A 12,930-nucleotide genomic window follows, 5' to 3' on the forward strand; every position below is an offset into this window, starting at 1 on the left:
AGATGTCAGTTAACATTGCAACATTGTTGGAGCTTCTAAACAACTAGTGTAGCAGTCTTTCATGAGTGAATTAAAACGGGAAAAAGAATAAAAAAAGATTAAAGAAGAAACGAGATTGCTCCCAATCTGAGACAGCACTGTCCCAAATTTCAGCAGAACATGAATCTTTACAGCCAAGTTATAAACCCCAGAAAAAATGGGGTTATCAGTGGATATGCTGTCAGACATAACTATAGCAGTATTTGTGTGCTCCGTTATAATACAAATGTACACCTTGCCCACTATTTTCTCTGAGTAACAAGAACAACTTTACAGGTATTCAGTTAAAATTAGAAGCCTCCCTTATTTCCCATCCTCCCCATAAACTGTACAACTCTATCTACTACTAAAATTCACTGCTACAAGTAGTCATCATCAATCATACATTCAAGATAGAAAGTAAACTACTACAACCTGCTCAGGAGACACTTAGAAGAACACTAAGGCTTAAAAAGTACAGCAGCTCGGGGGAATGGCCAACCACATGCGCGAAGAGCTTCGTCATATATTTTGCCCTAGGACACAGACATTGCAAAGTCCCGTGCTGAACCCTGATCTCAGAGCAACTGAAAGAGTTCAAAGACAGATGGTTTCGACCACGGTCACTCACGCTCAGTGTGGTCCCTGGTGTGGGACACGACCCTTTGCTGTTTCAACAAGGACATGAGCATTACTTGGGGTGGCAAAGCCAATATGACTTCCTGTTTGCTACTGTGCTAACACTGACACTTTGACAGATTTGATTCTCCGTTAAACATAATTTTCAGCTCATCTCCTGAAAAATGATTCAAAGCATGGTTAAAAAAAGACTGAAAGCAAGAAAAGGCTTTCTAGTTTCAACGCACACATACAAAAGAGGCAACAATCTCAAACTATTGATTTTCTTCCAGTGCGAGCAGCTGACCCGTTGCGTATCATTCTGCACAGATCTAAACATAGAGTTCTGTGTCTCCAGGATCCATCAGAGTAGGAAATCCTGTGATCCCATGCAAATTCAAGCCAGTCAAGTGAAACGAAGCAACGGAATGATAATCCAGTTTCAGTGACCTTGCTCATGGATGATGACCTCATGAAGACAAAAGCAAAGAAAAAGGCACAAGGCTCAGATCTCATTGATAGTCCTTTCAGAGGGGCAGTATTCAGAGGATCCTGGCGACGACATGTAGAAGGACTGCGTTTTTCTTTTTAACCTGGCTCGCTTGTTCGCCAGAGATAGGCTGCGCCGGCTTGAGTTGATGATTTCTGAAATAAACTTCTTGCAGTCCACACAAACCTCCATCGTGCTCCAGTCCTCCATCAATTCTTTGGGAAACTCTTCATGTGACTTATCCACAGATTTGGACCTTGAGGTCAACCTGAAAGGCAAAAGAGCAGGACCTGTCACAGCATTTAGCAGCATGGCAGTGGGCCCCAAGGGACTCCTTCAGGAAAGAGCACATCAGAACGGTCTTCATTCACATCTTCCTTTTTCCTGTCCCAAAAATGCCACCAGGAGACCAAACACCAGAGAGGACAGCTTTTGCCCGGTCTGGCAAGATTGCACGGTCACTAATTCAGGGCATTTATAACATTTTGATTTGTGCAGAGGGTTTATACTGTAGACCTCCTCAAAAAGGAGCGTTTCTTTTATATTTATTTTCTCAGATTAGCTTTGACAACCATCTGTGCATACGATATAAAACCACTAGATAACTTGATAGCATCAAAGTGAAAAAAAATAGTGAAAATTGGAATTAGAAAAATGTAGGGGAAAAAAAAGATGAATCTGTGCAAGACATCACTGAATTCCCATTCAGTGAGTGATTCTAGCCTGGGAGATTTATCTCTGGAGAGTCAATTCACACCACAAAAGGACATGCTAAGGATATTTTTGCAGAGGTACTACAGAAATACAGTTGTCCCAGACTCGTATTATTTTTCACCTGTAATGTGAAAAAGGTTTAAGACACGCTGTTACTACTGCTATTTCTGCAAATCAAGGCAAAGAGTGGAAGAGACATGGATTTTCAGGCTCCAGAAAAGTTACTACAGGCATCAGAGACATTGACAACTACAAAACAGGCAGACAGCATCTTCTTAATGGTTGGTAACTCGGCACGAAACACTCGGGAAGCGTCTGCAGCAGACACACAAGAGCTGGGGTTGCTCCTCACCTGGCCATGCTCCGCAGTGAATGGTGGTGACTGGTAGAGGGTTTCTCGGGCCTCATAAAGCTTTCTCCTCTTTGCAAGGTTGAAGGTCCCAGTGAGAAGATGGGGAGAGTTGAATATGGCTTTGATGGCAACCGCATCTGTTGAGAATAGCGGAAGGAACATGCAGTATCACTGCAAAGATTACAGCTTTTTAGAAAGGGTCTAATCATAAGCTTACTTACTTTTTTGCAACACTGTGAGCATACAGGCCTGTGTAAGAAAGCAAGAGCATGAATCATTTCATTGGGAAAAATAACATTTAAATCAAGAATAAGGGATAAATGTTTTCAGGAGTTAGAGTCCTCCCCCATCCTCTCCTTAAACAAACATTTTTATTTTTAAAGCTTCCTTAGTGTAGTAACTTCAGTCAGAACATGAAGCCAAAAGCAAGGAGAAATGGTAAACAAGAACTACAGCTAAATTAAAAAATAGAAAAAAAGAAAAAGCTCTATTTTTCCTCTAAAGAAACCTCCTTTGGCAAGTGAAACAGTAAGTCAGTGCTTCCATGATCTCCAGACTTACTGTCTCATTGTTCAACTTAAAATTTTTCATTTTGCCTACAAATGACTCCTTTTCCCTTCTCCCCCCCCCAATAATCCAGAAAGAATATAAAAAGTAAATTGCCTTGAAATGTTTCCCCCAACAACAGAGATTATGGAACTGTTGATTTGGGAGCCTGAGTGAATTCCATTTCACGCCCACATAAGCATAAAAGAACAAGCAAGTGTTTCTCTCACTTTTAGCCAACAGTTTCAGTCCAAGGAAGCAATTCTGTCACTTAGGAAGGAACTGGTTTTGCATAATTTTTCTTTAAAATCAACTGTTACAGAAATAAAAACAATCAACAGTATGCAGTGGAAACATGTGAAGGTCAGTAGTTGTTCCTCTGAAACGGTACTAATTTATTAATAGATATTAAATGCTTACCTCTTACAGAACTGACAAGTGTAAGACCAGGTAAAGAAAGAAAACCTTCTTGTTCGGCAGCAAAAGCAGAGCTGAAAGAAGAACAGAGGAGTCCACAGTATTAGGCAAGGTCCCACACAGTAATGACTTCATCTATCGGCTTCTACCAGCAAGACCACAGTTCTGGGACCAACATTTCTAAGACGACATTGAAAAGAACGGTCCAGAATTGTATTTTCATACATTTAGATAACACTCCTTTAATATTTTACCTAAATTAGACACTTGCTAGCTAATTATTAACTTACTTTTACTTCTTCCTCAGTGATGTTTATATCATTACTACACAAAAAAGCAATGGGAAAGTAAGAGTAACAGCAGTAAGGAAGGGTAACTGCTACAACCGAAGAATGCAAGAACAAATAGGCATAAATTCAGCCATGAACACACGTAGGCTGGAAACAGTTCATAACCATCCGGGTCAGGTTCTGGGACACAAAGTTTTTGCCTGCGACAACATTTGATGATTTTCTTCCAATCCTATGTTCCTGAAAACTAGAAGAGGTGCAGGACAGAGCTATTATAGCCATTTTACTTGAGAAAGACCTGCTTTATAGTGGCATAATAAATCCCATATATTCAGTTTATTCAAAGGAGGGGTAGGGATCATAGCTTAAGAACTTTTCTAGGAAAGAAAGGCATTGAACAATGAAAAGTTCTGCAGTCAAACAAAAGATGACATATTGAAATCCAGACTCGGGTGAGGCTAGATAAATTTGGTTAGAAATAAAAGTGAATAATTTTAACAGTGGGGTAAACTAATTAAAGCTTCATCTTATGTTGAGACTTGATAAAAGCTCATTACTAAGATTTATATATCGTGACAATAGGCAACGGCTGAATCTAATGAATGACATTTTAATTTTTTTGTTCCTCCACTTTAAATGTATTAAATCTTTAAATTAAATCTGCATACTAGACACAGGTAGACCTGTAGGTAAAATACACTGTGAAGTCAAAATACAGTTGCTGGAAGTGTTCAAGCAGAACAAGTCGAAAGTGGGAGAAAAGGACCCTGCTTCTACTGGTAATTACTGATTGCCAATCTGCAGTTTACAGGAAAAAAAAAATGCTTTAGTTAATGGGTTCTCCAATACTAAATGTCCTGGGGTCACATGTTGTCTGACTTCTCTGAAGGTTTTCATTTTCTCTTTGCTTGATAGTAAGGATTCATACGAAAAACTTGTAGTTTCCTGTTGCTATCTGTAATTCTGTTTTCTGGAATAGAAATCCTCAGCAATACTGCAGAGGGCATGGGGACAGAAATCACTTCAGTCAATGAAGTTTAAAACATACGTGTACAGACACACTCTGGTAATTGCAAGTGCTTTACAGACCATTTAAACAAATAAGCTATTTCCACTCAAAGTTTTGATGTTTCTGCACATAATTCAGGGAAGCTGACCCAAGCGTTCTACATTTAGGGGGATGTTTGGTGGATATCTCTTCTTTTTCTCTGATACAGGGTAAGAAACAAATGTGTAAATGGGCGGCTTGTGTGACTGGCCTCCCTCAGTAAGTTTTGGAGCCTCCACAGACTCATCCCTACCTTTCCTTTCTTGAGAGCAGTGTAGACATCTTTATATTGCTGGTACTTTTCCAGTTCTGCCTTCACCAGCACCTGACGGATGTGCATGACCTCCTCCACCGTCAGGGCCAGACATTCCACCGGGTAACAGAACTCCTCCTGGAAGCCAAAAACCCCATATTATTTCAAACCCAAATGGCTTCTTCCGGACTTCAACCTAGACAACCAGCCACCTGGTTAGCAACTCCAGAAACAGAGGGGTTCTCCCTTCAAACTGGAATAGCACTGGCTCATTCATGGGCATCACGCGAGTTCCAAACTGCTTCAGAGTGCGCAAGTGCGATCTAAAGGGTCTGACGTTCAGCCTTCACAACGATGGCAGTTTTCTTCACCTTTCCTCCTCAAACCACTCGACCCTTCTCTCCATTTGTCTTTTCTTATGAAGATTTGTTTCAAACCAATCAACATTCAGGTTTCTAATTTGAAAGGGAAAAGGTGATTTGGCAGATGGCATTACTGTTAAGTATACCGTTTGAAGACACGCAATTTCCCTGAGACTCTGTGATGCCCAGAGTGGCCAAGGAAAGTTGTTAGTTGCCCATTATAGCAGAATTTTTTATTCAGTGGTACCGCATCTTGGTGCTCACATGATCAGAATCCCACCAAGACTAGAAAAAGCTACGTCAGTTCAGGCAGAAAAGTTCTCCTTTCTGCCTCAGGAAAGTAACAGCAACAATTTAAGTTTTATAGAATCATCTGCAAATATAAAGCTGGAGACCAGGTTACCCAATGTTGCATTATTAATGGCAGACACTCAAATAGAGACTAACAACACGACTTTCCACTTACAAAATTTTGCATCTGTTTGGTATTGCAGCATTTAGGAGAATACTGAGTAGAGAACTCCTGAATTTGGTACCAGAGAATAAAAAGCACCAACCCAATTTGTAATCCAGCCCTGTAGTTGATTATACATTTCCAACAGAAAGACAGAAACCTCTGTGGGAACTCCCATGGCTTTATGCTTAGTGAACCTTTTCAGTCAACCCAGAGGGGCTACTGTGCGGTAATGACAATGACATGTAATGCTCTCTGAATAAATGAAGGAAATTTCTCCTGCAAATACAAAGACATGGCTGACAGTTTGGAGATCTCGTTTACAAATGGAAGTGATGAATCGGACTAGTAGTGAAATGTTCCTTTTCCAAGTACTCAGAGGTCTGGTCTGTCTTTCCATTAGATAAAAAAGAAAATCTTTCTACGTTGCAGACCTGGCAAACATTAGCATTTAGGAACCACCATATTTTTAAAAACTGTTGTCTTACCTATCTAGAAAGGGAACACAAAGAAACTTCACTCTGTTTAAGGTACCCCACAAAAGACTAGAATTGAGTTAACTTTGTTAGATTTGCCAGCTAAACCTTTGGGGTATAGAAGCACTAGTTGTCTGGAAAGAACAAACTACATCAAAAGCAACTGCAATTTGCTCTGAGGTGTAAAACTGCACAGCCAAAACAAAGTAACTTCTGTTCCTTAAGAGCAACTTTACAGCTACCCGGCAGCTCCCAGGGTTTCATTCTGGGTTCTCCCCATAGCAACTGCCTCGCTACGGGGAAGGCTCGGCTGGAGGCTGGGGCGAGACGGGAGAGGCACCGGGTGGGAAAGTGGGAGGCACACAATGCCAGCAGCACCCCGCGATTCTGAGTCTGCATCGTGGGAGGCTCAGAGAAACTGTCCGAGGTGAATGAGCCTGGCTGAATGCTTGTAATCAATCAGAGCTTTAAGTCCTTTAGCAACATGTTTCTTACTTGAAGCTCTTCCTTCCCCCTCATGAACGCCCATTCCTTTAATTTACAGAACGATGACGTCAGGGAATATTGCTCCTTGGAAGAAAGTCTGCGGATCTGCTATAGGTGTAGAGCAGGTATTAGGGGAATAGTGTGGGCCTGTTGTTGTACCAATCGAAAATGATTATCACTGAAGCAAAACAGAAATAGCTAGCAGGCAAAGGGGAAACATAGAAAATGTTCACATGTTTAAATGCTAATGTTTTAATTCCAGAGGTTACACAAGGACAACAAAATGTTAATGCAACATTAAATGGAAGATAAATATTATGCTGATTTCAGGAAAAAGCTTGATTTTTTTTTTTCCCTTTTCAGAATAGAAATAAGTACACAAGAAAATATTTTGCTTCTACACTACCTCAAAGGCATTGAAATTAATTAAAATGACACTAAGCACTGACTAAACTTCATTAAACAATGATGCTTTGGAGTTATTGCTCAAACTTCCAACAATAATCTACACTCAAGCTAGGCAGCTCCAGGTGGGAGAACTCTAGCTCTCTGCAGCACTTGCAAACAACAGAACATACTAAAGATAAAATGTGGTTTGAATGGTCTTGATTTTCTGGAACTGTACTCAATACTCATTTTAATATTAAAGAGACAAGTCAGTATTCTTATTTTTAAAGGAAAAAAAAATCTTACATAAAAATAGTATTTTGAACTTGAAGTTTTCAAGATCCTCATAAGAACCGGCTTAACACTTTGACTGTGGAGTCTTATTATAAACACCATAATGGCTTAAGGTGTATATGTCTATTTTTTTTTTTTACTCAGGAAACCCAGGTAGTAAGAACTACATATCCATAATGTGAAATAAAGTGCTTTGTAGGTCATTCTCAGCATACACGCACCTAATAGCCCCTTATGACTAACACATTTTTACACTAATACATTCCTTGTAAAACTTCTCATTACAGGATCTCACTAGGCAATCAAATGAGCTGCCCCAGTGAACTGCAATACGAACAAGTGCCGGATTGGCCTCTAAATTCTGCAATTCACAATTAGTCAAGCACTCTAAACTCTCGTTGCTTTGGCAGACTGTAAGTTGCTAAGAAGTCAGCTGGATATCTCAACTATAAAATCTCCTGCAATGGGTTTCACACTTACTGGTTGAGACAAGAAAAAGAAGGAGAAAATTAAATTATTCATGTTCACTTCTACATAGTGGTAAATTACTCTGTTTTTCTTTTTAGTGGATTAGCCTTCCCCAGTCCATAGCTATTAGTTATTCTGCAAGTTCTGATATCTAAGTGTTCTGAGGACCAAAATCATACGTAGGTTTTCAAGTAAAACAGATTGCAAATGCCCTTCCATTCTACATAGTCTATCTTGTTAGAAACATAAAACCTTATTCTTTTCAACATAGTCCAAGGGTTACAATAGTTTTGCTGGATTTTTGCTGCAGGATCTTCATGTGCTGTAACATTTAAGGTCTGTTCCACTGATAATCTTGTGATGTTGCATTTTTAGTTTGCTGTCCTTTCAGAACTGATTTCTTTCCCCCGTGAGGTGATTGAAGACACACAAATATCCTACACACATTGAAATCAACGTCAATCAGGTGCAAGGTCCCAGCCTAAGCTTTATTTCTTGCCACAGCTTAGGAAGTGCTCCCCTAGGAGGGAACATGCTGGTGAAGGTGATTTCCAAAGCCAGCAAAAAGAGGCAAACCTTTGTGGGTTTCCACCTGCTGGCAAAAGCTCTCTCACAGAGATAGTACATAGCCCCTGCCACCCCACACATGGCTGCTTCAATGGGATGAGAGCCGAGCAGAGAAGCTGTTTGCATAGTTGAAAAAAGTGGTCTGAAAGTCATCCTTGGAAATAAACTGGTTATCCTAGGAACCTGAACAATAGATAGGAAGCAGAGAAGCGAATGCTGTGTATAAACGAAATCATTAAGCTTTGGTCCTCTGGGTCATCAAAAATAATAATGATAATAATAATAATTTAAAAAGCAAACAGACTACAAAGGCATTCATATGTACATCTCGGGACACTGGCTTCAGCTCACTGATTAAGCACCGAGTTGGCTCGCTACAGTGAGCACACCACCAGGCTGACCCCCTGACAAATCCCTGAGCTGCCCTGCCCTTCCGTGGAGCCCTGGAGGGTGACTTATCAAAAGGACTACGCTTGGCATCTTTCCAAGTCTGCTTCCCCTCCCCACCTACTTAGATCTAACTCCCTCTGTCTGATGAGATGCCAGTTCACAAAACCATCTTTAGTATGCAAGGCAGACCAGTTTCTTGCTAATCCTGCTCGGAGACTGTAGCAAACTCCTGCCTGTTTTCCCTGGCATTGAGGGCTACTTATTGACGAGGCCTCTTTCACCTTGGAGAGAAACTGCGGTCACAGGAGCAGGTGATAAGAAAGGAAACTCCATCAATCCTGGAGGAAGGGATGAAGAAGTGTGAAGTCAAACAAAAAGTAAATACTATTCGTGACTTATTGCGAAGTGTTCACTCCGGGAGCGGTGATGTTACACCTGCAGCATCTGGCGCAGCCATGGAAAGAAGCTGGCATCCCTCCGGGGAAGGAAGGACTTGCATTAAGCCAAAGCGTGGCACTGGGCCAGTGCCAACATATCAGAAATCATCTACCAAAACTAAAAATAAAAGTATTGTGGGAGCTGTCTGTCACACCCTAGAGGGCACTATTGCCAAGTTAAAGAATTAGCTCTCTAGGCATCAAATAAAATAGGTTCTTGCTAACTGAACATAATTTCACTACTGATTTTCCTTCTTTCTCACTTCATAGCCAAAACCAAGCTAGGTGACAGTTCTCTAAAGATTAAAAAACCTGATCAAAAAAATAAAAAACAAACCCAAACCCAAGCGTAAAAGAAACTAGTAAAACCTTTCCCATGTGTTCCCACATTAGCCTGACTTACTAATGGCTTTTTCTCCCTTTTCCTTTACTATTTTTAAGGGGAAGTAGAGTAATTGAATTAGTTTTTTTGCAATGGTTTTATTTTGTATATATTTTTCTAGGCATATGTCCATGAACAGACTGGCAGAGGGAAAATACTTATGTGGTCAAAAAGGTCCTGCTAAGAACTTGATTGACCTATTTAAAATAATGGCCTCATATATAAGACTTTTAAGTTGCATAATCCTCTCAAATACATACCAGATCAATATAACGGTGTAACATATTTAGATACACTATAAGCGTGATGGAGCAAATGCCTCAGTGTAACACATAATACTTTCTCCCCTCTTTCCTTTAAACAATATGTCTGTGAATGACTGGGCCTATCAGAAAATAAAGCTTGTGCTTCCATATATAGTGAGTGCAGCAGGCAATGACAGGGATATCCATTTCACATGATAGTGTCTTCAAACACATGCTGAAGGAACCCTCCAGCTTGGTTCTGCTGCAATACATTCTAGTCCAAGCTCACTTTGGCAGAAGTCTACCTGTGTTGTGCATTTATCAACATGCTACTAAGAAGACCTTCACCTGGACTGAGCAACTACATTCTACCTGGAAGGATATAATAAACAAAATCCAGCAGACCCTCTGAAAAGAAGAGGAGGAAGCACGTTGCGGGAATATTTGGAGCTTGTTTTCTTGTTACTGTTCAACTTCATTGTCTAATAGGTTTGGATCCCAGTCACCACCTCTTGGGCCAACAAAAACATTCTTCAAAGCCCATTAATACCACTGCACTACAAGAGGGGCAGGTGAATATTCCCTTCCTTTCAAAACTAGGATGTGTTTATCGATTTCTCTATTCACCAGCACCTCATGGGGCATCCTTTGAAACCCTGCTGGTAGGAAAAGAGACGAGGAACATATCTTTCATGAAATTACAAAGCACTAATCAGTATGTCAGCATAAATGAACCAGGATTTCATATCCTTTGCTGTTTATACTCTGTTGGAAAACAGCTCTCAATTAAAGCTAATTGATCAAATGTACTGTACTTTCTGTTCAAGCAATAATACAGGTTTTTGCCTCAGTAACTTCAACAAAGCAACTTAGACAAACCTTGATTTGGATTACTGAAAGATCTTTCATATATATAAACATTACCACACAAATTCTTAAGGTGGGAAGAAAAGAAACCATTCCATTCATTCAACCATTAACTAAAATCCTTCCAACAACTAAAAAATTCCCCCAAATAGATCCACTGCTTTGGAATTGTCTCTATTCAAACGGAAAATCAGCAAGGTGAAGTTCGTCTGTTCTGGTAACATTCTGGAACAAAATCAAGACACGTGGCTTTACCCGGAGTCCTAATCAAAGTGCAAATGTTTTCTGAGGCACCTGTACCTGGGATTTTGGATAAATGTGCTAGAGAGACAAAGTTCAAATCTTGATTTCAAAACGTCTTTAGTAGCCAAGGGCTGTTTCTGAATTGAGGAGTTTTCTTTGAGTGAAGTCCTAATCACACTGAAGCCAAGTTTTAATTTTCATTATACTCTTAGCATGCCTCTTTTTTTCTCTCCTACCACCCACTCCACTTACAAGTGATCTGGAGCTCTGTTTTGAAGGTGGTAGGAACTGTCTCACATTGGTTGGCGTTTCCTTTTCAATGGAGTGTCGTCTCTGAGGTGGCTGCCGTCTCTCCGGCTGTGGTGTAGATGATATGGGCAAGAATTTTGGAGGCACTAAAGATTCAACCAGTATAAAAAAATTAGTTCTTGTAAGACAGACTGTTGGATAAGATTGCTCAGTACTTAAACCTGCCACTGATTTGCCAGAATTCCCACTATTGGTGGCTGATGTTACACATCCATCCTCATAGCATCTTTAAGTCAGGTACCACATTCATCACATTCTCCAGATTGAGAGAACAGGAACACTCACAGAACTAGCAAATATAGGCATGCTACTGTACAGTTACCATTGTATATAAATTCAGTATTTCAGTGTATTGGCTTATTTTACTTATTTCACCACTGTGCACAGAAAATACATGCACAGATTACACATTTCCTTACAAAACATTTCTAATGAAACTGAATCACTTTGAAACAAATGAAAAATATTGTTACACAGGAAAGCCTACAATAACTGTGCCTGAAAAAAAAGAACAGATCTACCCTTCTTCCCAGTAAGTACTTATGGGAGAGACTGGTGATTGCTATGTGTCTTTCAAACAAGTACATTCACTGCCATGGTGACAGAGATGCAAGAAACATTTAAATTGTTCTTAGGTTAGAATGTATTTCTGTAGCAACAAATTCTTTTATGAGATGAGCATATCTAAACTACCCCCCACTCACTTGTGAATTCCTCTGTAGTTCCACATCAACTTCAAAGTATGAAACCTTCTGTTTCACAACGACATCCACATATAGTGAAGGCTAATGCTTTCCAATTGTTAATCAAATTTGACCTATTCATGAGGTTCTAGGGTTCAGCTTTAGAGATTTATTCCATTAACAACACTCAGTTTCAGCTTTCTATAAAAGTTTCAGACAAAATTCACAGAACAGAAGACAACAGGAGTGTGTAAAAGCAGCCACTGGTCACTCTCATCAAAACTCACTCTTTCTGCTGCTGGTACCTTCTTGAGAGGTGTCTTCCACTTGTGAGGGAGAGATGCTGCTGCTACTTGCTGATCTGTGCACTGATTCCTCCTGTATGGCAAGAAGAAAAGAAACAGAATTCCTCAAGGATTGTTTTTTTCTTCTCTTACTACTTCTTAGTACACAGAAATCACAAGATATCAAAGGTATTTTGCACCATTCAATCACTCAAAGCCCTAGAAGAAGTCCTGAGAAAAATGTTGACTCTACACACCACTGAATAAATGGCATTTTCAATTCGCAATTTTTTTAGAAACTGGAATAAACGGTACATGGTTGGAACTCAGTGTATTTAACTACTGCATGAATGAACAAGATCAGAAGAGAGGTGCATGAATCTATTGTAACCTCTTAATCTTCCTCATTGTATTCAAGGTCCTGTAAGGATTTGCAGCTACAGCAGATACGTTAATTCAACTTTATTTCTCACACTAGTAAGGAATCAGCACTTGAATTTCTCTGGTCTCCTAAGGAATGAGAGCCACTCATTCAAGTGACTCAGGTAAAGAGAAATTAATCTGATCTCCACTGCACTGCTCTCTAATTCCTAATCCTGGTGCATTTCTGCATTCTGTGTTTAAAAGAAATCTCATTCATCGTATGAGCATGTTTCATCACAACAGCCAAGAGCAATTCCTGCAAGATGAATGAAAGTGAAAAAGGCTTTGGCTAACACCCTTCAGCTAGCTAAAGCATTATGCCACCCAAATTATTATATCCTTTGCGTTCACCTAAAACCTCTGCCTTCAGCCACCAGATACCAGCAAGATACAGATCATCACAGGAGCCTCCCAAAGGAACACAGAT

General features: G+C 40.0%; 1 protein-coding gene across 4 annotated transcripts in view; it reads right to left on the minus strand.

Moving 5' to 3' along the window:
- Positions 1-127: 127 nt before the first annotated feature.
- SPIRE1 (spire type actin nucleation factor 1) overlaps positions 128-12,930 on the minus strand; it is a 129,021-nt gene continuing 116,218 nt past the window's right edge. For 2 of the 4 annotated variants that reach the window (XM_042798046.1, XM_042798048.1), the window contains 7 exons: positions 12,084-12,174; positions 11,057-11,199; positions 4,747-4,884; positions 3,159-3,229; positions 2,414-2,441; positions 2,193-2,329; positions 128-1,394 (listed from right to left, as the gene is read on the minus strand). In XM_042798046.1, the coding sequence (XP_042653980.1) occupies positions 1,142-1,394; positions 2,193-2,329; positions 2,414-2,441; positions 3,159-3,229; positions 4,747-4,884; positions 11,057-11,199; positions 12,084-12,174 (861 nt within the window). In that variant the 3' untranslated portion in view covers positions 128-1,141. Of the gene's footprint in view, positions 1,395-2,192; positions 2,330-2,409; positions 2,442-3,158; positions 3,230-4,746; positions 4,885-11,056; positions 11,200-12,083; positions 12,175-12,930 lie in introns of all 4 variants that reach the window. The other 2 variants (XM_042798047.1, XM_042798049.1) reach the window with 2 other exon arrangements.

Source organism: Tyto alba, unplaced genomic scaffold (assembly GCF_018691265.1).
Source record: "Tyto alba isolate M040663 unplaced genomic scaffold, T.alba_DEE_v4.0 Super-Scaffold_27, whole genome shotgun sequence".
In the NCBI taxonomy this organism is placed as follows: Eukaryota; Metazoa; Chordata; class Aves; order Strigiformes; family Tytonidae; genus Tyto; species Tyto alba.